The sequence below is a fragment of the Ciconia boyciana genome, chromosome 20 (assembly GCF_034638445.1).
Source record: "Ciconia boyciana chromosome 20, ASM3463844v1, whole genome shotgun sequence".
NCBI lineage: Eukaryota > Metazoa > Chordata > Aves > Ciconiiformes > Ciconiidae > Ciconia > Ciconia boyciana.
This window is the reverse complement of record NC_132953.1, coordinates 6,125,105-6,148,858: the sequence shown is the minus strand read 5'-3', so window position 1 is coordinate 6,148,858 and position 23,754 is coordinate 6,125,105. Positions and strand designations below refer to the sequence as shown.

The following is a 23,754-nucleotide window of genomic DNA, read 5'->3' as shown; positions in this document are numbered from 1 at the left end:
ACTCCCTGTTTTAAGTGAATGCTGGTATGTTCAGTACTCACAATCCACAAAGTAACACAGAAAATGTGTTGCTGGGCCCCATCAGATGTTCTCCTGGCTTGTAAAAGTTCAGCTTTTTATAGTAAAAAATTACATTCTGAAGGGTTAGGTAAGCAAGCAAGCAAGGGAGAGTGTATGACTTGTGTGTTTTCCCCCTTTCCTTGCAAAGCAGCTGTCAAAGTCTGATTTAAACGTTGATGCATGAGTTTGTAAGAAACTATGAGCTCATTCCTGGGGAATCTAATGGCATGAAGGACCAGACTGAACCAGCCAAAACGTGATTTCCATGGTGCCCTGTTAACAATGGGCTAGACCCAGAGCTCCCTGAAGGTTTTCTGTTTGCTCCAGTGGATCTTCTCTTAGATGTATCTCTAAGGGGGTCCCAGGAGATGCTTAATTTCTTATTGGTGAGAGAAATGTAAAAGCTGATTATTTCATTATTATTATGGAAACATGAGGAAGTCTGTTGGGCAGATGCTCTAGTCTTGCATTCTCTCAGGGAAAACTAATTGGGAAAGTCCTAGCCTGGAAAAGGTCTCTGCAGGTTTTGCACACACCAGCAGGCTGATGTAAACCTCTCACCTATGTGTTTATCTTGACCTGCTTACACATGTAGAAGGGACAGCAGCTCTATCTCCACTAGGATTTCTACCTGCTTTGAAAGACACTTCTTTGAAGGAGAAAGTAACGTTAATGAAAGACAGCCCCGCAAGCAAGCAGCATTGCCTAAACAGAAAAGGCAGCAAAAGAGCAGGAAGGAGACTAATTGTGAGGGCAGGGAGGAGCCATGTCAGAGGTCCCTCCACAGGAGCAGTGGTGGCAGGGTTTGGAAAGCTGCTTTCTGTTCATAATGATGGTCATGATAGCACTGTGCTTCAGCTGTGGTAGGCCAGATGTCTGCTCAGTTCAAGTGCTTTGATTTTGGTGGTTTCAGATTTTTCACGGAAGCTCTTTGGTTTTGTGTGAAAGGCGCCTCAGAAAACTGCCCTTGCATCCCACAACCTACTGTGTGTAAGAAGGGAAATGTTTACCTGAACTCCTGCTATGGGACTCTTCACCTGTCTCTGAGACAGCTACCTTACTTAGTGAAAGCTGCGAACATCCCTGCGCTCATTTTGCTTCAGTTCTCTTGTTCTTGCCTTTGGTTTACTGAGCAACAGTAAAGACAAAATTACTTTCTAGGAATGGGACAAAATGGCAAGTGCTCTTGAAACAGCTCCGCTTCCAAAGTCTGCACTTCTCTAAAGGCAAAGCATGAAATCCTTGAACACTGAAGTGAAATTAGAACTTTTGTCTGACTTCAGTGGAGCCAGAGCTCCACTGCTGAGGACTTGAGCTTTTGTTCTGTCTCTAAAGGAGTGTATTTAAGCTGCTGTGATCACTTGATTTAGATTAATATTCTTAATAGCCACTAACTGATTTGTTTCCTGGAAGTACAACAGATAGAAGTCATTAAGCATGAAAAGGGAAACCAGGCATGTTTATTTTAGAGGCTGCCTTGTCTACGTGTAGTTGACTCTGTTATTGGGCAGTGACGTCATTCACAAAGCAAGTGCTTGGTGAAGGATCTGCTGTTAAAGCAGACTGTGTGATGGCAGTGGACATTTCTTATAAACAGCATTTTAAAATGAAATTAATCAAGGCTGAGAAATTTTAGGCTTCTCTCTGCCTACCGGCAGAGCAGGTGGGGAACTTGCTTTCCAGAGTTGGAAAACCTGTTGCATGGGGCTTATCCTTTTGGGTTGCTCTTCCCTGTTCCAACTGGTGCTTTGTTCCAGTTTGTGTTCTCTAAGGAACAGTCTTTCAGGCATGACTATATTGACTCCAGCAACTCCCCTGCAGGCAGGTCAATGCTTTTAGACCACTGCAGAGAGGGAACAGTTGTACAGCAAGCTAAAGGTATTACCTGTACACCCATGAAAAGTTGGAATTACAGGATAATTCCCAAGTGAGCCATTCAGCATTGGGTACCGCAGCTTTCCGGAAATCCCCAGAAAGCAATTTGCCCTTCAGCTAGCAGCAGTTTCTCTCTGTTGGGAACTACCAATCCTTCAAGCCCTCAGCTGCAGGCCCACAGAACTGTATAATTGTTTCAGAGCCAGTACAGCAAAGCACGTGGTTCTCCCTGCCTTCGTCTAAAAGTCACCTTGCTTTGTGAATAAATGGGGATTGGTGGACCTTCTCCAGGGAAACCCTTAGAAAGGTGTAGCTAAGCCAGATTAAAGTGCCATGCAGCAGTGGGGAATATGTGACTCTGCTAAATTTACCCACCATCTCGCTTGTTGCGTATTTTTGCGTGACCTTGGAAATACTCTTGGTGCCTGGAGCTAAGCATGTCACTAACAACTAAGGCCTTATCCTCACAATCTGGTTAGAGAAGTCAGATTGTTCCCAGTTATATTTTTAAAACCACTCAGAGCTGGTGTTGAGTTTTTGGATATTTTCTTTTGTTATAAAATAGGGAGTGTTACTTTCTGTTAAAAAAACCCCCAACATTTTTACTTTACTGAGAATTTCTATCCTTTGAGACTGCAGACGTGGTAGTATTGTCTCCAAAATCCCCTCTGACAGAACAAATCCCTCCCAGCAAACCTTTTAGCCTTGCCTGCCTTGTGACTGAGACCTACTTCAAAAACAGGGAGAAGGGCACTACTGAAAACAAAATGCAGCAGCTGATCCTGGCTCCAAACACTCTGGGTGCTTGAACTGCCTGTTGGAAGCAGGAGATCAGATGCTACTGGTCGTCAGCTGCCTCTCCTCTTAAGACATGTTTTGGCCATTTTTCTTTCTGTTTAGATACAGCCTGAATTGTGCTAGCCCATTAACCCCTCACCTGCTGTCTTCACTCCAGAAAAAAAGCTATATTTGTAGGGGGCTAGAGGAGCGTGTTCTGCGCTATTGTGTGAAACTCAGCATGATGCAGATCCTGGGGTCCTTGCTGGTTATGGGAAGACCTTTGCATAGGAACAGTGCCTGTGAGGGCAACATCCTGACTTTTTTCTATTTTATGAACCAAACCGTAGATGCCAGCGTCACACTCTGAGGGACGCTCTCCACAGACTAGGGCATTTGGTAATAAGAAAGAGCTTTTTATGTGCATTACCTTGTCTCTTCCTGGAGCTCTCCTTTATGCTTGCTAAAACTGATGTTTGGATCATGTCAGCCTCACCCCAGTGGCTTTTGCACCAAGAACACCACTAGGACATGTGAATTGTTGCAGGTGTGCAGCAGCCAGACCATGCACAGCCTCCAGAGCCTGGCACCCTGCCCCTCTGGGCAGGTGGGGGGCACAGCCCTCAGCCTTCATTCTGTGCTTCTGGAGCACCTGCGCCAGACTGGCTGCTGCTAACAAGCCCTGATTACCACCACCTGGGTGGCACTGAGAGCACTCAAGAAGTTTCTGGGTGGTTGAGTTGGATGTGGGGAGAGCATGTGGTGATTGTGTACTGCATGGGTTTGCTCATACCTGGAGGCATGGAGGTAAGAGGGGAAAGGGGGGTTTGGCTGTGGGGTGGAGGTGTGTTGGGAGGAGGAAGCTCTTTGGCTGGAGGTGGGGTGGGGAGGGCAGGACAGCTGAAGTGTGGTGGAGGGCTCCAAAGGCACAGAAAGGTGCTCTGCTGGTTGAAGTGTGGTGGAGGGCTCCAAAGGCACAGAAAGGTGCTCTGCTGGTTGAAGCAGGTCACTCCTTGACAGGATTGAGAGCTGTGTGTTGGTAGGACAGGGAGAGCTGCACTGTTGGCTGCAGGGAGCCTTGTTTGTTCTGAGTCTGTGTAGAGTATGTACTGTGTGAGATGTGGCTGTGCTTGGCAAAAAGAATAGTGGCTCCACAGCATCAGTGACTCCCTATAACAACACCCTGTGATGCTGGTGTTGTGTTTCTGTATCCTGTTTGTAATGTGTCTTTGGGCACTGTACAGACTGCAGAGTCCCTGTCCTGAGTGGCTTCTAGTCTTTCCTAGGAGGTGGTTCCTGGAAACCTACAGTCAGATACCAATAGCCACTGCTGTCTGTTCAGGGAAAATAGGATGCCCTTGTGTATGTAGATGACTTGATTTCAGAGGTGAGGGTTGCTGTGGAAAGGTAGCCACTAAGTATAGGTCTCTTTGGTTACCAGGTGAAATGTGTAGCTGTCTCCCCTTGTTGCTTTGTAACTGGATGTCCCTGAGCTGCTCAGTGACTACCGGAGGTCTCTTGGCCTTTAAAGTAGGCTGCTCCCATCCCCCAGTGACCCAGTTAGGAACAACGGAGGCCACACAGTACAAAGAGTGCTGTAATAAAGCTGCCAGAAGCTGATGTTGTTTTCCCCTCTGAGTTTTTCCAGGCTTATTTTTAGGCAGTTTACAATTAATTCTTTTGGAGAAAAAAAAATTGCCATCGTGGCTTCTAAGAACTGCTGATATAAAAATCAGCCCTTTTAAAGACTTGTATTCTGGGACAAATACCCCAGGGAAAGACAAAAATCTGGGTTTGTCATGCCAGGGCTCTAAGCAACGTGTTCAAAATAAAGCAAAAATGCATGGGTATTTCTTGCACTTTGTACTTTTTACTCAGCCTCCAGTTCTGAGTCAAGGGTAATACATACATGAGCTGCTTATGAACCCTTGGTTTTTTTGCTGTTGCTGTGTTTGTGTGTGTCTACCTTGATCAAAACATGTCATCTGAGCAGGTTAGAAGGGAGTTATCAGGGCTTCTTGGAGCTCAAGAAATGCTTGCTCAGGGAGCAGACTGTCTTTGTAGGCCCTTTGAAGTAGGTTGTGTGAGCTTTCCTGACGGTGATTTTGGAAAGCCTTCCCCAAAATTCCTGTTGTCATTGTAACTGCTTCTGCTGAAATGAAGTGAATGGCACTCAAAGTGTTTGCTTTCCGAGTCTATCTTGCTCTGTGGAGTATTAAATGCACCAATTAATTGTCATTCATCAATATTTAGGCTAAATCATTCTGAGGAACTGAGAAACATCTGATCTTTTTAGACTGGAAGTACTGAATCAGAGCTCTGGCCTCTCTTCAAATATGTGATTACTTTAAATAAACATTAATAAAACAAGGTGAAGTGCTTGCGGCCACAAGAGTGTCTTTGGAGCTAGAGGTTAAGGGCCTGGGTTAAACTAGAAAGGCTGAAGATTAAAGCCATGTGGCTCTAGGAGGAGGTCAGGGTCTTGCTTATTTAACTGGACCTTGGCATCAGAGTGATATGTGGCAACCTGAGGTATTAAGGGGGGAAAAATAGCCTTCTGGTTTCACGATACTTTGGTTGGGTTTTGCTTGCTCTCATTCTTGTTAGAAGCTTTCTGGGGAAACAGTAAGTGTGTTTTGACTTTTCTTTTCACAGACAATGCTGTAAACACACAGGGTTAACTTCTCCTGTCCTGTTCAGCTTGGTAGGAGTCTCAACTCTCCAGTGCCAGCTATAGCTGCTCCTTCATAGTAGTGCAATCTGTCAAACAGGTCCAGGAAGAAGCAGGGTCCCATGTGTATGTGTGCTTGGTTCAGGAGCACACAGCCAGCATTTGGTTTGACTTGGCCTAATCCAGTCCTTGAGCCAGGCTTGTCTGGAGACATGCAGGTCATTGGATGGGCTTGGCTGTGTCAGAGCAGAGGGTGAAGGTCTGGATACCACAGCATCATCTTGCAGCTGGGGGGTGCTCATGGAGACCTTCAGTGCTCTGCTGTGTCTGTTGGAAAAGGATGATTTACCTTGTGGCTAGAAATGGGGAATCCTAAATTGATATGCCTTGTAGCAATAAGCCTTACTGTGGGGAGGTCTGTGTGCAGGGGTGCTGGCTGTGGGCATGTTTCTCTAAGGTTCAGAGTAGGATGTGCAGAGCCAAGGGCATGCCTCTCTGGGAGCCTGCCACTTATGCTGAGTGGGAACCATTTGCTGCTGAGCACAAGGCTATCCAGTTTGTGCCTCAGTGACTCAGGCTCTAGGCAATTGCTGCCGGACCAGGACTCCTAGTATAGAGCTGTTGGATTTTTTGGGTTTTGTGTGTGCATGCTTTTGTTGTTGTTGTTTGGTTTTTTGGGTTTGGTGGTTGTGGTTTGCTTTTTGTGTGTTTGTTTGGGGGGGGGGGGGGGGGTGGGTTTTTGTGTTGGTGGTTTGTGTTTTGTGGTTTGTTTTCTTTTTTTTTTCTTGCTGCATCCAGAGGTCTTGGTGGATCCCTTGGCAGGGGAAATTTGGCAGCTATTTCTGTTTCCATTAGCAGCTCCGCAAATTCTCTCTGGCTTGCTGCCACTCCAGCCATCTTCCTGGGGAAGAGCTTGCTCAGTGCATGAAAAGGGTTAAAGCACTTCAGAACCTCCCTTGGCTTTCTGTGCTAAATTACCTTAAACTTTTGACAAGTAGGATGGCCTAGACAGATGTGTTGACATGGCAACCGCTCCAAGGAAATGCTTGTCAAGAAAGGAGAGTGGCTGGGCTCCAGTCATGACAAGGTACTGCTAGCAGGAAGCTGCAGCCACTGCCCTGGCTGTGCCCCCAGATCTTGCTGTCAGTGCCCTGATTAGTGTGAATAATTTATATGTCTCTCTAACAGCCTTTAATGCAGCTACAGTGACGTGAGCAGTGCTAACAGGACTCAACTGCTAATTTGCTGCATTAATAATAATGTCCTCCTGCTTTTACTCACAGCAAGTATATCCAGGGAAGGAGGTTAAAGCCAGGTTTTCTGCGTGGTGGTTCCAGTTGTTGTTCCCCTCTTCGCCTCAGATGGACTGATACACTTGGAGCTTACAGTCTGCAAGGCTGGGAACCTGGGGTGGGAGTGCATGCCTGAACTCTGGCAGGCAGGACCACTGGCTTTAGCTCCTTTTCTGCCTGCTCTGAAGGCAGCAGACCCAGCTTGCTGGAGGAACAGTGTGGCCTACTGGTTAGGGTGCTGGGCTGGGGTTTGGGAGATGCTGTGCACTCAGTTGCCAGCTTTGGCACTGTTTTTCTGAGTGGAGGTGGGAGGGATTCTGCCTTTATAGGTATTTAGAGAGTTACTTGCCTGCAGTATCTGCTGTTACTGTACCCACCATTTTCTGGGTGCTGTGGTCTGAGACCCTGACACTATTTTCTGGCCAGCACTGCTGCGCAGTTCCCTTTGGCTGCTGTGAGTCCTTCATGCAGACTGGATTTGGTGGGCTGGCTTGTTGAAGGAGAGGATCCCAGGTCTTGCAGACCCATGAAAAGGAGCTCTGCTACCTTTGTGGACATGTAAGCTCCTGATTCCCCAGACCAGCAGTGAAGTGGCCTCTCCAAGTGACTTAAGATGTAAGCTGTTAATTGCAAATGGAACAGCCTGTCCTGGAATAGGGAAAGGTTGCCTTTGCTCTCTTCTGAGAGGTTTGCTATTTGGCATTTGTGTATCACAGTACTCAGCTCTTGGTACATGAACTGAGCAATGGTGCTGTACACTGTGCTTTCAAAGAAAGAGATAACCCTGAGCCCTGAGAAGCTCAATGTATTTATTTTTTGTTGGGGGAGTAGTGGTCCTGGAGAATATTTACTTGATTTGATGTAGCATTTGCCATGCAAGCAGACACCTGGGCTTCCCAGACTGCTTTGCAGCACAGTGTGCTCAGCAGGCTCTGTGGAAAGGGTAATGCGTACCCAGGTGATTTCAGTACATGGTATTATTTACCCTATTGACGTCAGCAGCTGCATGCTCTCAGCTTCTCTCCACTATAGCAGCCTGCAGGAGACAAGCTGCAGAGAGCTTATGAACTCCCTAAATGTGCCTAACCTTTCCAGAACTCAGCATATAATTCTCAGCTAAGTAAATGTCCATTTGAATATTTTGGGAACAAACCTCCTATTAGCTTTCCGTGTGCAACTCATTTTGCTCCTATTCTGCAAACCAACACCACATGGATTCGTATGAAAACACTGTAGCCTTTATTTGCTGATAAGTGAGTTCAGCAGGGAGTGTTACATAAAACCATATTATGGCATTTTCCTTGCAGAAAATTACCGCATTTCAGTACCTCTTTGAGCAAAGACATCTCTTCTTAAACCACCATATTTAAACTCTTTCTTAGCACTGAGTGACAGCTCTATGGGAAATGGAGCCTTCGCACTAGGGATATTGTGTTGAATCCTTGCTGGAAAGCCCTGGAAAAATGGACAGATAAAACTTTTGAAATAAACTGGAAAGATAAGATCTGGTGTATGAGTCTCATCTCCTCTCCCTGAATAGCCTTTTATTGATATCAGTGCTTGTAGAGGAACAAAGAGAAATCAGTGTGTCTCACAGCATAATTCTGTTTGCTTTTTAACAGCAGGTTGGGCTTGGACGGAGGCATCCTGGTATTGTCATGTGGTGCTGGTGTTGTGTGCTTCAGTCTCAGCTTTGATTAAAAAGTATGGCTCCAGCAGTTTGGGTTAGAAAAAGCTGCTTTGATGTGAGCTGAGTGTAGCTGGAGCAGAGCAGAGCTGTCTGCCTGGGTTTGCAGACAGTTTCTGAAACAAGCCACTGTGAGCCATGTACTGAACTGCCCCTCTCATCTCTGTAGCTTTGTGAGGCCAGGTGGGAGGTGACAAAGGTTCCTGTTGCATACTCCTGCAGTTTTTGGCTGGTGGGAGAGGGAAGATCCCACACATAGGCTGTGTTGTTTAGAAACAGCTGCAGATAGTAATGTTGTGGCAATATAGCAAAACACAGGGTGAGTTCTTATAGGAGGGGAAGGTGATTTTATTTTAAAACAAGCCTGACTTGAATTGCTTACACCCTTATACCCACATGCTCATGAACATGTTGCCATGATGTACATATATCCATGTGGTCTGTTTAGGATTCCCTGCAACGATGCTGAGGACAGGGATGGCGCCTTAGGGCATCCTGCTTGTGTTTCTGTGGTTATTCTTAGATTGGTGGTGATGTGTGGGTTTTGGGTATGCCTTTTGACCCCTTTAGGAGCTGGCAACGTTCAGTTTCTTAATCTTTACCCCCCCCTCCTGGCCCCCATGCTTACTCTCTGAGCCCCCAGGATTAACTTCTCATCCTTTGTAATATTTGTGGTTTTCTAAGATAATAAACAGTTTTGCTGTTTGATGTCAACTTGTGGATTGTAAATTACTGGCACTGAATGGTATTATCTGTTGCCTGAACTGTAGGTTTGATTTTTCATTAGGGGTCTTTTAAATTAGAGGATACTGTGAGCTAGACATGTCTCTTCCCTGGTTTCAGTTTCCACTTTATCTTGGGATTTTACACTTGGATTAACCTAAAATTTCTTAGTCTGTCTGGATGCCCATGCTCTGTTATAGTTACTCTTTGTTCTACTAATTTTCAACCAGAATCAGAATAATCTGTCCAAATCAGGTTAATATCATGTTTAAAGGAATATACTCTGTGTGGACTAGACTTGGAAACCTTAGTCAGTGGCACAGTGTTATTCTCTGTATCTTGAGGTGTAAGCAATAGTACAAATGCTTTGCAATTACCTCCTGTAATCCTTAAAGTAGTGGAGGCAGAAACATCCATTATTTTGCAACTGCTATTAACAGTAAGAGGCATAGCCATCCCCACTGAGAGAGAGCTTCCCCTGATTGGTGAAGCTTTCAAATTGGTTTTTTTTTTCCCCTCCTCCCTCCCTATGTGTTTTTACCTCCCTGCTGATCATCCTGCTCCAGTTTCTTTCTTGTGTCTTCTTTCACCTGTGGCATTTGTTTATAAGGAGGGTTATTTGTATTAAATGCAGGAGGTTCACCCTCTTATATTTACAAAAGGGCCTTCCCATTTAGCCTGTAGACTGTGAGGTTTTGGGGTGTCAATTTCAAACACACAACAGAGTCTCCTACTTGTCACATATGAGTCCTGGAAGGCTCTGTAACCCCTCTGAAAAAGGAAAGGAATCGCTACCAGACAATATGCATTGCCGTGGGCTGTTTTTGTCCACTTAAGTATAAAATGTACTTGTAAGTGTGCACACAGTCTGACAGCCTGCTGGGGCGGCAGGGGGAGGTGACTTGTCTTTGTCTTGCCTCTTCTTCTGCATGCTTCAATTTTGGATCCAATCTCTTGGCACCTGTTGCTATCTATGCTGTTCCACACTACTACTTAACTTGTCTTTTTCCAGTTATCATGTAAAATGTTATGACATCAATTTATCAATTCCTCATTTTTCTGTCTGCCTTGGTCCTGTTGTTTCTGTTCTGCCAAAATAACAGCCATTACAAGTTGCTCCATGTGCCCCATGCTGGCTGCTGCTTTAGCAGCTAAATCTGCCTTTTCTCTCCATTCATTTTCCTGATTCTTATTCCTTTGAGGTTTTGCATATGTAATTCATAGTTGATTCCCTGTAAGATTCACCCAATTGGAAGTTCCTTTTCGTCGTATTGAAAATGAGCTTTCTGCCATCTGACTTCCACTCCAAACATGCAGTATAATGTCCCCTTCAGAAAATAATCTGAATCAGCAAAAATCACAACGCTTTTGTTGTCTTAACTTGCAATTCTCTACAGTTGGTTGACCTGCTTGGCAATGTTCCTTGTATTTTGGCCCTGTCAGGGCTACAGAATTTACGCACCATTTTCCAGTTTTGCACTTTGAATGTCCAGTAGTGGGGGGGGATAAATTTCTGCTATAACTTTATATTTAGTCTTAAATCTTCGATTTCATGTGTAGGGTGTTCTTATACATGATTAAATAGTCATGCTCTACTCCCTCATTAGAAAATACACAAATTAAGAGATTAAGTTCTACCCCCTGCTTGTCATACAGCATTGCATTTGGTCACATCCTCTGTAGTGCCAGCTAAATATACTTGCAAGCCTCATCTTACATTGCATTCCTTGCTTCAGTATTTGTGAAGTCTGATTATCATCAGTCTGTTGCTGTTGTGCCTTTTTTGTTTCAACTCTCTGCTTTTGAGAATATTTGCCTCCGTGTCATGACCCTTTTAGGAGGACATGCCATTAAAGACACAAAAAGACGATGCCTTTTCTCTCCATTTACTTTACATAAAGTAAAGATCTTACACTTACTTACGTGTCTGCATAGAACAGTATTTACTAGAATATGCCTCATTGTCAGACAGGTTTGCGTGTCTGAAACTGCTTTTCTCTCAATGAGCAAGTCCTTCTCTTTGATCAGCTCCTTCAGAAACATCTTCTAAGAACCTTTAAAGAGGTTACCCACTCTGTCCATCTTGGGGATAAATTATCTGAGTCCTTGTTTTTTTTTTTGTGTGTGTGAACATAAACTTAGTTGAGCCTTTTCAGATCTACCAGATAATTTCCAAAATGCAGCCCCCTCTGCCTTCTCAGCCCTCTCTGCCCCTCTGCCAATTCTTTATTTAAGCAGTTCCAATTTAAGTAGATCCAGCTGCTATCTGATGTGGTGATTAATTGCAAAATTCATCCACAGTATTATTTTTTATAAGTAATGCAGCCCTCTGCCCATCAGCTCCATTCTTATTTGGAAATAACAGCCATTAGGATAAGACTGGTTGGTTGGTTTGTTTTTCTTAATTCTCCTAAAACAGCTGTAGCATAAAGCCTAGCGTATGTGTTTCCCTTTTGTGTTGTCCAGCAATTAAGTCTATATGCATTCTGCCTACAGCTTGTGTTCTTCTTCAGTTAATGTGAAAAACAGTGTTGTGACAATATGAGGTCTTACAAGAGGGGAAAATGTGATTTCAATTTAAAATAAACTTGATCTCACTTGCACTCTCATGCCCACATGCTCACAAGCACCAAGATGTGTGTATCCATGTGATACGGTCAGGATTCCTTGCAATGATGGAGGTGGAAGACAGGGGTGATACCTATGGCATCCTCCGTATGTCTCCTGGGCTCTTCTTAGATTGGTGGCAAGATGCTGGTTTTAGATGTACCTTTTGAACCCTTTAGGAGCTAACAGGGATCAGTCTCTCAATCTGCTTTACTCCTCTACCCTCCACTTATTCTGTGAGCCATCAGGATTAACTCTCCATATGCTGGGATCTGAATGTCCTCTTAATCTAGATGCCACCTACACCTTCTATTCTTAAAGCCCTTCTCCCACACTTTGTTCCTTTCAGTGCTTTCACACCTGGATGTTCCCATTCATTCTCCATTCACATCAGCCTTCATGTTTATGTCACGTTTGTCTAGATAGTGGGCAGCAGGAGGGGAATAGTCCTCTCATATCCTGGAGACTGAGTTGAGAAGGGGCAAAGGAGAAGAACTGAATCTAAAAAGCTAGTGGTCCCAAAGAAAAAGGGATAGTTCATCAGGTGATAAAACCTCCAAAGTCTGTCTTGTGGCCTGAGACAGTGCTTTGCCTGGCTTGCGTACTGCTCTTCAACTTCAAGCTCTACTCTGTTGATTGCATTTACCACCTCATGAGGGCTAGATGAAGGTATGCTCAGCAGTAGGCATGAAATAAACTTGTCCTTGTTTGTGCTGCAGGGTGTTGGGCCTGTCAAGAACAGGTGCTGGTAAAGCATTTATTATTTTGGTCCTTGCTTTTTACAGGCCTGATGTTTTGCTGTGGGAGAAAGTCTGCCTCGTGGGAGGAGCTGTAGGAAAGAAACTAGCTTGTATTTACATGCAAACAGTCCTGTGCTGGCTGTCGCTACAAAGCAGATGACTCCTGTCACTGCTATAATGTTTGGCTGCAAGTGCCACAATTCCCTGACACGTGAGCGAAGTGCAAACCAGCATGGGTGTTGCATGCAGGCTTTGCATGTAGCTGGTGGAGAGATCGACACAAGCTGGGAAGAAGCATGGCTGTGATGTGGAGTATTCCTCTGAGCAGCCTAGGACTGGGCAATGCTGTTTACCTGAGGACTATGCTGAGCTCTGCAGCTTGTCTATGATGTTTCAGATAATCCCGAGTTAGTATCTTGGCAAGCAGAGCTGGGGAGGGAGGGAGCCTTCATCTTCAGCCAACAAACCTGTCCTTCCAGTGCCCAAGTTGGTATAGCTCCAGGTAAATGCATGCAGCCTTGTTGCTGTTTGGTGCTGTTTACCTACCCAAGTATACAAGTCTGCCTGTACTGGGAGGATTTGGCTGTCTAGATTTGGCTGAAGCCTTGCAAGACTAAAGCTTCCAGCTATTGGCTGTATCACTGTTGGAGCTTTTTTGACCATACATCTGCATTCTGGTCTGCAGAAGTCCTTCGTGCTCTGTACGTGAAGAGGATCAGGTTTTTGCAGTGCATGTGTGGGTAGGGGTTTGTGTCTTTTTGAGCTGTCATTGAGAGTATTTGTTACTGGGGCTATCTACTCCTGCAGCCCTCTCCTAGACAGTCACCCTTTCCCTCTTTCTAATGCACCAGTCTATTCATGGGCTTTCTCTCCACTCTTCCCTCAACTAATCTCGCCCCCCTCCCCCCCTTGCTCTACACCAAAAGGACTTGGGGATGAAGCTTTTCAAGGCTTATCCTTAATGTGTTTAGGACTCTGGTGCAAGGTGAACAGAAGCTGAAGCTCAGGCCCATAGAGATGTTATGCACCAAATTCAGACACAGTTTTAAAGCTATACTCAGATTGTAAAAGCCTAATCAGTGGAAGAGACGTGCATGCATTCTGCTTTCACCCCATGCATAAACTGTGCTGACAGTCAGCTGCTACCTCGTGTGTATTGTGTTCCTGTGACAGCCTTGCTGCTGATCCATCTGGCAGGGACTTAAATGAGCACTGTCAGCCAGATAACACTGAAAAGGAAAGCTCTGCTGGCCTGATGCCCAGCAGAGAAATGCTGTGCTCTGCAACTCTGCAAGGGATTTAAAGGCTCTGACCTAGTCTGTAAGTCAGAACTTATCCCAGTGACGGGGAGGGCTTTCTCCTGTCTCCACTGGGATAAGGAGGGCTTAGCCTTTACCTTTCAGGGGTGGGGGGGATGGGGAGTGTCTTCCAGACAGCTTGTAAGGTTAGTCGAGGTAACCCCTTAAGGTGTGACCTACTCTGGTTTTGCTTTGACTGCTAGCAGTGAAAGACTATGTCTGTATGGGAAAGTGCATTTGCATTCTTTTTTTCCTGTCTGGTATGTAGCCTGTTTGTGGTGCTGTTGGGGAAGGAGTGACTAACAGTCCCTGTCTCTGTGCAGCTTGAGTCATCCTGTGACCTCTGGCTGATGTCTCTGGTTAAGTGGGGCATGCAGGCAGATACAGCGCTTCACCCTTCTCGCTTGGATTGTTGCCCAAGACTGTATCAGGAGTTTTAGGAGTCAGCAGAGGAGCAGGGTACGTGGGAAAGCAGCCATGAGAGATACGCTGAATGTGTTGAGCTTGGTGTAGAGTTAAGGCACAGCATTGTTGGTATCCTGTCCAGGTGCATAGTCCAAAGGCTTCTTTGGCACTTCTGATTCATGGGAGTGTGGAAGATGATGGGTCAAGTTGGTCAGTACTGTTACAAACCAAGCTACTAATTCTGTTGCGAAGTGTTTTGTGTCCCAGTGTGTCATACTAACTGCTCAGCTGCAGCTGTTCATGGCCAGTTGTAGTTGAGGTTGCTACACAAATGCAATAGGGACAGCAGTTTCAGCGTGGGAGGATAGGTGAATCTGCTAGGTACGACACTAATTTTTGCTCGACATCTCTGAGCATCACACTTTTCTTCCTATTGGAGGGGTTTCCTCAATAAACCCTGAGGGTCACAAGAGTGTTGCAAGTGATGTTGAGAAAAGAGCTATTGAGATTCACACACCCCACACCCCCCCCCCCCCCATCATCACCTTTTTTGTCTTGTAACTGTTGGTGCAGTCTCATGGAAGAACTGTAACGTTTGGCCTGTGTTATCTTCTGGTCTCTGATGCTCCCTCTGTGAAGACCATGGCATTTTGCTTTTCCACAGAGCCTCTTCTGGAGTTGCCCATTCTCTCTGTGAATGTAAACTTTCTGCCTAAATTACCAGAGAACAGATATGGTTCACTTTCAGTTTTCATCAACAGGACAGTGGTGTAGTGCTTCAAGTAACAGAGCAAGATGAATTTTTCACTGCTGTTGCCTATAGTTCTAGAGGTAAGAAGCCTCCCTTCTAATCCTAGATTGTCTTAGGCTAAGTCAAAGTAAGCCTATTACACCCCAGATCAGGGTAAAAGGTTTTAAGGAAAGTAGTTAACAGGATGCAATTCATGAATATGTCTTGTTCTGTTCTTGGGAGTGGGGCTTCTCAGGAGGTCTCTTACAGGCTGATTCAAACTTGCTGTCCAAGCAGAGATGGGGAGAGCAGAAAACATGGGTAATCTTATTGTTTCTGATTCCACAGAAGAAAAATTTTCCCCAACTTTGCCTACTGTTTCTTGATCTGATATTAAGTAATTTTGAATGGTCTTCTATTGATGAAAGTGGAAAGTACTATAACCATCTTGTGGCATGAAGTTTTCCAGTCTGTACAAATGACTGCAGTGTCCCGTGCCTTGATTCTTTGGTCTGCCTTAAACTGTATGTGGACTGCAGAACTACAGACTCTTGGCAGTTGGTAGCATAACTAGCTCAGCAGGACCTAGTTGTAATTTACTGTTGCATGCATAGCTTTCCAAAACTCTCTTACTTTAGGAACATTCAGTAAAATCCCCATGTGGTATTGACACCTATTTCCAACCAAGACAGTTCCTGTACACATATGGAAATACAACCATTGTAAGCGACACTGCATGGTATAACCATATCTATAGCATTAGATTGTACTAATCCAATTGTTTTTTTAAATGAAGAATTAAATCAGTGGAAAGTAAGTAACTTTAAAATACCTGCTCTCAGTGCCCTAACAACTGCTCCTATGCTATGTAGAATGGCTGTAACAGGGACCTATGCTTTTTTTTATTTTGCAACCTTTTTCTCTACAGAGAAAGATTTAATTTAAAGAGCTTAGGACAGTGGTTTTATTTGAGTCCTTTTCTTTTAGTGAGAAATTGAGGAGCTTTGTTTTTCCCAGCAAAGGGTCAATTTAATTTTTTGAGGTTCCACTGTCCTGTCCCAAACTGCTTTGCATTGCAGAGCTGCTAAAACAAATTATTGTAGAGGTTGTGCAGAGAAGGAATGTTTTTACAGGTAAAGATAACGTGGAAAGTTAGAAAACCAGGGAAGCAGATCTTTCTTGTGGACACAATCTTCTTTTAATTGCACTTGATGTAACAGGAGACAGACGAAAAATCTAACCTCAAGAAATTTCACGGTAACTTTGGAGTCTTGGGGAAACTGTTCCACAATGATGTCTAAAGGAAAAATCTCACTTCTTTCTGTGAGGTAATAATTCTGATCCAAAGCAGTTCCCTCTGTAAGTGCTTTTTCTGGTCAAATCCAGACTGGTACATCTCAGTGGAGCATGTGATGACATGGTGGCATGCTGTTGATTATGTTACTAGGGAAATTATGATGGATTCCCTCTGCCAAAACCCCTGTCCATTTCACTCAGTGTTCCTAGGGTTTAGCATAATATGATCAGCATTAAACTGCTTCTGTATTGCCTGTTGGATAGTGTATATTGAGTACTGTGGAAAAATGTCAAAACTGATAGTAGTTTTGAGAATAACTCCTCTTTCAAAGTCAAGGTGATACACCACTGACAGATGACCTTGCCTGTGTTGGAGGCATGCTCCTGAGGCGTTTGACATTCCATGGCATAGCAGGCAGTAAAGAAATGAAGCTTTTTTGTTGAAGCTATTGGAATGCTTTGTCCATTCATATTTGCCTTCAAAAGTCAGTGGTATCAACTACCCCAAGTATGTCAAAATGACAGGAAGCAAACTTCAGTCTAGAAAATCCAGCCTTTGCAGTAGACATTCTTTTTTTTTTTTTGTAATTTGTAGCTTGGTGCCTCAGAGATAAAATAACCTCAATATAATACATAAAGAGGCTTCTCAGAACACAAGAGCAGCAGGGGCTGCTTTAGCTCACTAGATAATTTAAAAATGAAATGCACGTATTCTTTATTTTGTATTAATACACTGTAATTGCTTTACAGAGTCCAGCATATCAGTTGCATGTAAATACTACAGATGAACTTGCCAAACTGGAGCTCACAAAACTAGTGCATTTATCCCAAAGCAGAGACTAAACCCTCTAACTCCTTAAAAAAATACATTAAAGAACGTACCACACACACATATTGCACTTTTCTCCATATGAAATTTTTACCCCATATACATCACACCAAAGTCTCTTCAAAGGAGTCTGTAATACAAGATAATAAAGCTAATAATTACTCTAACAGTAGTGTACACAGTTCTCTAATGTTAGACATAACAGATTTGAACAAAAAAGCCACTTCGAAGTAGTACGAAGTGGTGCCCAATGGATACTCTGCCATATTAGAAGGCAGTAGAAGCCTTTTATTCTAATTGGCTTAAAGGAAATTACATGAAATGTTAAATATGCTTTTGGTTGAGAGGAAGAGTCAGTCTAAACTACATTAAAAAACACTGTAGCTTCCCCCTTACTAGCACTACAAAGCTCAAATGAGCTTAGACTAGTTGGCACATCCTGATAAATGAATCGTAGAGCTCAAGAACAGAATTATTTTTCTCTCTGAGTCCTGAAATACACAGTATCCTGGAGTTGGATGGGGAAGGAAGTGGTTATAGTTATGGTAGTAACCCAGCTCCTGGAGCAGAACTGGACCTGTCTCCATAGATGTTGTGTGTCCTGTTAGCAGTTTTCACTGCATAGCTCCTTGAGTGCTCAGTCAGATATTAAAATTCCAGAAAATGTTTATTATGCTGTGGGGTAGGGAAGAAGGAATGACAGGACTCTTTGTTGTCTCTTTTTCTTTTTTTTGCAGTACTGAAATGCCTGCTCTGTTATGCTGCAGTATTTGTCAAGCTGTTTCCCTTCCCTGTGTTGGTCACTTAAGGTGTCATAGGGGTGTTCCATAGCCATTTACTGTGTCAGAGTTTCCTTTTGAAGGGAAACCCCATAATAAAAACCTTTTCTATCTCGGCTATTTAAAGTATAGCTTTCTAGCCCTCTTTATTTTGCATCACATAAGTAGCGTATGGATGTGACCCCTGTTCTTTAAACTCTCCTTTGCTGATGCCTTGAGAATCACTGTGATATCAGAGGTAGAAGCTGAGCACTTATGGATTGAGTCCAGCTGCACAACTGGACCAGTATCAGAGCAGGCTACATAGCAACAGGAGTTGCCTCTCTAATTGTAGTATACAGGAAGCAAGGTGCCTTCTGCCAGTTGTTAAACCCTTCCCTCCTTCACACAGCCTACAATGCCAGTGACTAAAGCCCTACTACTCCACATTTAATTGCAGTCTTATTGCTGTAAATGCTGGCTGATTATCCACCTTTCCAGTGAAGGAAAAGAGAGCAGCTTTGAGAACTCCTTTTTCTAGCTTGGTAGGATCTGTGATTTGACAAATATGGAAGAACCAACATACCAGAAGTACTTTTTGTTTGTTTGTTTCTTCCTTCTGCTACCTGTTCAACCCATTCAAGTTTTAAGTGACCACATGCCCCAAATACCCAAACTTTTCAGTTTGGTGACTACACCCTCATCATTTGTAGTATCAAAGACCTTAGCTCATCAAACTTTCCAGCAAACAAAGTGGTGTTTTATACATATGTGATCAGCACAGTTTCTCTGCCATTCTTTGTGCTTTAATGAATCTGCAATTGTGCTTTATGTTTACTCAGAAAAGGGCTGAACTGTCTAGCTGTGAGCTTCATTTGTCTATCATCCTGTAATGTACCACAATACTTAAAGGCTAGAGACAAAACCCAAACCAGAGATCTAAGCCTTCTGCAGATTCCTAAATAATCCTCCTGTAACTCTCATTTCATGATGGAAAGTTCTGGAAATGCAACTGCTTGCTGAGTTTAGTATTTCTTGAAATGGTTGATACATCAACAGTTTGTGATGCTAAATATTGCTGTAATACTTTCAATGTTATATATACATGAACAATCAAAACATTAAGAAAGTTAAACATTATGTTCCACATGGTGGAACGCGTGCTCTGAAGGAACTTTGGCTATAGCAAGGATATAAATGGGGTATTGTCTACTTTCTTCAGAAAAAAAGCATATAGGCTGATAAAGAACTGAAAAAGGCACAGCACTATCACTTCACAGGGGTTTTTAAGCTCATTGTTTTTATCCTTAAGTTCTAAAACCCTAAATAATTGTCCAGATATACAAAGCTCAATAAACCACCAGCAACACATACTGCAAATTCAAAACACAGTTTGTTTGCTTGTTTTTAAAATGCAACAGAAGGACAGATGGATCCTTTCCAGTGGTCGGAACCTTCTCCAAGACAGAGCCCTCCACAAAGGCCTGCCTACAAAAAGGGTTGATTTCAAAAGCCACCCAGGTGGATTTTTTGTTTTTTTTAATGCCATTGGCTGCAGCTCTTGATTTTTCTCATGGTACTTCTTACCTTCTATCTCTCTGTTAGCTAATCCTTTATCCTTCAGTATTCTGATCCCCACCCAGAGGTCTCTACAAACCACTGTGGTGCCCTGTGTCAGTTCCAGGTGTATCTTTTGACAAAGTCAAGATATGACTTAGCGGAGATCCAGAAGCTTCCCTTAGTGGACAATTAAGAGTTCCTTGGCAGGCTTGGGAGATACTGTTTACTTGCTAGCAGGAGGAAGTGGAGGCTGCCTGAGATGCCTGGTGATCTTGGAGACTTACCATGGAGTAGTTCCAGATCAGTAGCTTAACCAGCAATTGGATGCCAAAGTGCAACTTTCCTTTAATTCTACCCCTTGCTACTGTTTCAAGAGTATTACAGTTGCCATCAGCGCAGACCCAAATCTACCCCGAATTTCAATGAAAACTATTGCTTTTATTGCCAAGAAGTACAATACAATGTGCACTCATTCTTGTTTCTCCAAGTGAATGTTAGATGAATAGTGACTAACTCCTGAATCTTTTTTAAAAGGGGCTACTTCCTTCCTCTAAAATTCACTTTTTTGCCTCCTTCTATGCAAACTAGTTCTTTATGGGATGAAACTGCACTATCTGTTCTCTAGCTCCTGCCACCAGCAAGAGGAGCTAGTGGCCAAACACTTCTCTCCACCACCTGTTTTTTTTCCAGTCAGGTGGATTTTTAGTTCCCCTGTTAATTCAAGGGTTGAAAAATTACCATGAACTTTGGGGTAGGAACAAAAACCAAAAATTCACATGCTTCTCCATTTGTCCTCTCTTCCACTCTTATGTTAGTCACCCCATGGTATTAATTCACCAGGACATAGCCGCTGTGCTGGGGATCTACAGTCTCCATCATTTCACAATCAAAGAGTCCAGGCAATTCCGAAAGGGTTAATGCATCATAGTTTGACTGGGACTCATGAGATGCTGAGCTGCTCTGGCTGTCAGGCAATGCTACACTGCTCTGTTGTGCTGGGTCCATGGAATACTGGCACTGGTCTGGGTAGTCTGGCTCAGAAGAGGTGACAACAGGCAATTCACAAGTCTGATATGAATATTGTAAGGACTGTGGCGGCTGCTGCACCTGAACGGGTGATGACAACCGTGATGAGCTGGTGATCTGGGAGGGTGGCAGTGGATCCAGCTGTACCTTCTGGTATTGACTGAGGAAGGGGTCGTATTGCATTTGTTCTGAGGAAGGCTCCATCACAGGGCTCAGAGGCTGCTGCAGGCTGAACTGGGTTGATTGCTGCTGCTGCTGTTGTTGTTGTTGCTCCTCCTGGCATGAAAGTGGCAGTTGACTTGACCTTGGGTATGAGCTCTCAGCAATTTGCATCTGGTTAAAATAGGCCTGCAGCTGGGACTGCTTCTGGAGAAAGAGTCGCTTCTGATGCAGCCTGAATCAAGGACATAAACAGCAATTATTTTCACCTTTTGAAGTGTTAAGGCACTAGCATGAGTCCTGCATGCTAGTCACTCAAACAGTTCCAGCAGGCAGTAAAGTACAGAATTGGAAAATTCCTGGGCAATCTTGTTTGTTAAATTTTATGGCAGACCAGAATCTTCACCTTCCAGCAAATGGGCAGGGGCTGAGTTTGTAGATGTCCTTTTGATAACCTTTTTAACCACCTAGTGAATTTTTCCTGTGCAATTAAGTTAACCCCATGCATTGTTTAATTTTGTTTACTAAGAATAAGATGCATTGTATTTGTACTTTAAGTCTGCTATTCATACTCTGTGGAATTTGGGAGCTGAAGACTTGAGTATCGCTGGCAACTATTGGACATGAACAAAGTCTCCTTCCCCCCATATTCTTTTTCTCTGAACTGCACTGCTCCCTATGAACTTTTATGGAACTCCATGTTTTTGACTCTTTACAAACAGTAAGAATTTACAACACAATGCAAAGTTATAGCTACCTTTGACAAATTTGTGTGATATGACAAAGTGGAGGTCTCCTGCCAGCCAATTCCCAAAGCATGCAGAAATAGGAAACCTACTACGGACGCAAGCCGACAGCATTTAGAAAATGAGTCTATTGCTTCCTAGCTTATTTCTCTATGCAGACCTCCTATTCTTAAAGGAGTGCTCTCAATACTGTTAGTTAAGTTCTTGATTAGGATTAATCAACTCTACAGTTGTCAGGAGTGGCCATAAGCTAAAAAGTAATTACAGGTTGCATGCTTTCTTGAAATAAAATAGTATTTTTATATCTCTGTTCCTTAGTCTTTCTGTTCTAGACAGCCCATAGCCAGGTTGTTATTTTCCTTTCTCTTTCTGTGATTCTTTTGCAAAACTCAGGAATAGTAACTGTCTTTAGTATCCATCTTGCTTACTTGTTTGATGATTACCAAATGATGAGCTCATAAAGAGCTTACAGCCCTTTAACTTGGCAATTAAAATCTTGTCTGCTACAATATGTACAGGTATAAGGGGACACTTCAATTCACTCTTTACTGTAACTTTTTCAGAGGAGTGTAACTTCTAAACTGATCTTATATGACAGGAAAAAGTTGATTTACTTTACTGTGAAATTATTGGGTCATGGGAATGAGACAGGAAATACCTAAATGACTGCAGGGCTTCCCAGCAGGCAAAAATACATGACCCATGTTCTGACTATGATAAATACTGCACTATGTAGGTTATAAACAGTGGGTGGCTGGGAGGATGAGGGTGAAATTAAGTACAACAATGTAAGTAGTAGGGTAGCTTCCTCCTATGCTTCTATGTGCCCATTAGCACTAAATGAAGCATGCAGGTATTTACAGTCTATCTGCACCCTAGTAGTGTTAGCTGCTAAAGAGCTTATAGCACAGAAATTTGTAACCACGTGGCAGGACTGTTGTCCCTCTTTTAAAAGAAGGACTGTGTCCTTACAAATTTTGAAGTGAGGCTTTCCTTTTTCAAAGAATTTCTAAAGGGACAAAGATTGTTCCAGTTCTTTTATTACCCTTGAGAGTAAGAATAAATAACTAATCTGCATAGTTTGGAAGCTTCTTACCTGTGCTCCTGTAACTGCTGTTCCAGACTCCGGGGCAATTCTTTGCAGTATAGCTGGCACGTATTCTGAGCTTTTGATAGTAGAGTGGGTTTCTGCAAGAAAAGCAGTGCTGTTTTAAATTGCATTTGATTTAATGCATTAGTCCAGAAAGCAAGTGAAAGAAGATTAGCTACCCTTATAACAGTGTAAATGCCCAGCTCCATTTTCAGAAGCTGTCAACAGAGCTACTGTCTAAAACCACAGCCACTACTGCTTATTGGCTTCTAACCCTTAGACAAAGAATATCTTTGCATGATAGACTGTACCATAAAAATCCATTGAAAGATTTCTTCCCAAGAGAAAGAGAAGCTGCAAGCTAGAAAATTTTTTTTATAAACTAAAGCTATATATGAAAATTGGTTTAAAAAAATGGGGGGGGGGGGGAGAGAAACAGTAAGCCCCAGGGGGTCAAAAGGGGCTCCTCAGATGCTGATGCATAACCTTTATGGGGTGCAACACAGATAATAGGTATTCACTACCAGTTACTTCAAATTGCTTTAAGAACATTATACAATAACAGACTGAGTAGGAAAACAGCAGTAATATAGTATACTTTTTGCATAATTAGGGTCAGTGTCTGACAAAAGAAAAATACAGCATAATTTCAAATTCAGCTGTTCTGTGCTAATTTAGCCTTTGACTGATTTTCCTGAGTAATAAGATCTAAAATGCTAGTCTGCTGTGTAGTAACAGCAGCTGGTTTAATTCAGTGGAGGGGAGGTATGGTACCTGGAACCTGTGTTGTAAGTACTGTGTTTCTAAGCTCTGCCGTCTGGATAATAATGGGGGATGTGCACCATTAGGGAAACCAGATGCAGCTTGCTGCTGAGATGCTTCCTCCTGCAGAGAGAAGAGGAACAAGTTTCATCTCCAGAAAAGGCTTTTCTGCCTCAACCCTTTATTTGAGGATTTCCCCTGACAGAGGTTTCATAGTTGCAATATGGACTGGTCTCTGGTGTCACTCACCACTTTCACTGCATGGTGAGAAACCTAAAAAGTACAAAGTAAAACCTAAAAAGTACAAAGCTTTGAACTATCTGTGCTGCAAAAGGGCAAGGTCTTACATCTGTAACTAAATGATATTATACATGATGTATTTTCTGACTTGCCCTCTGAAATAGTAAATGTACAGGGTTAGAAAACTGTCCAAACTCTTGAATGTGCTTTTGTGCAGCTCTTATTTCACAGCTTCAAAACGGAAGGCGAAAAGCTTTCAATAGTGGTGGAGAGGATACACACGGAGTAGGCATCTCTAGCAAGCTGGAGAGTGCTGACATGGGAGTGGGGTGAATTGTTGTCGTGAGAATACCATGAGCACTGCAGCATGTTTACATCAAGTGAGAGATTCTTGTGAAAGCATTACAACTTTGTTGTTGTCAG

General features: G+C 43.3%; 1 protein-coding gene across 4 annotated transcripts in view; it reads right to left on the bottom strand.

Moving 5' to 3' along the window:
• Positions 1 to 16,857: 16,857 nt before the first annotated feature.
• The window catches only part of SIK2 (salt inducible kinase 2), a 60,171-nt gene continuing 53,274 nt past the window's right edge, over positions 16,858 to 23,754 (bottom strand). For 3 of the 4 annotated variants that reach the window (XM_072884457.1, XM_072884459.1, XM_072884460.1), the window contains 3 exons: positions 23,104 to 23,214; positions 22,336 to 22,427; positions 16,858 to 20,728 (listed from right to left, as the gene is read on the bottom strand). In XM_072884457.1, coding sequence (XP_072740558.1) covers positions 20,137 to 20,728; positions 22,336 to 22,427; positions 23,104 to 23,214 — 795 coding nt within the window. In that variant the 3' untranslated portion in view covers positions 16,858 to 20,136. The remainder of the gene's footprint in view (positions 20,729 to 22,335; positions 22,428 to 23,103; positions 23,215 to 23,754) is intronic. The other variant, XM_072884458.1, reaches the window with a different exon arrangement.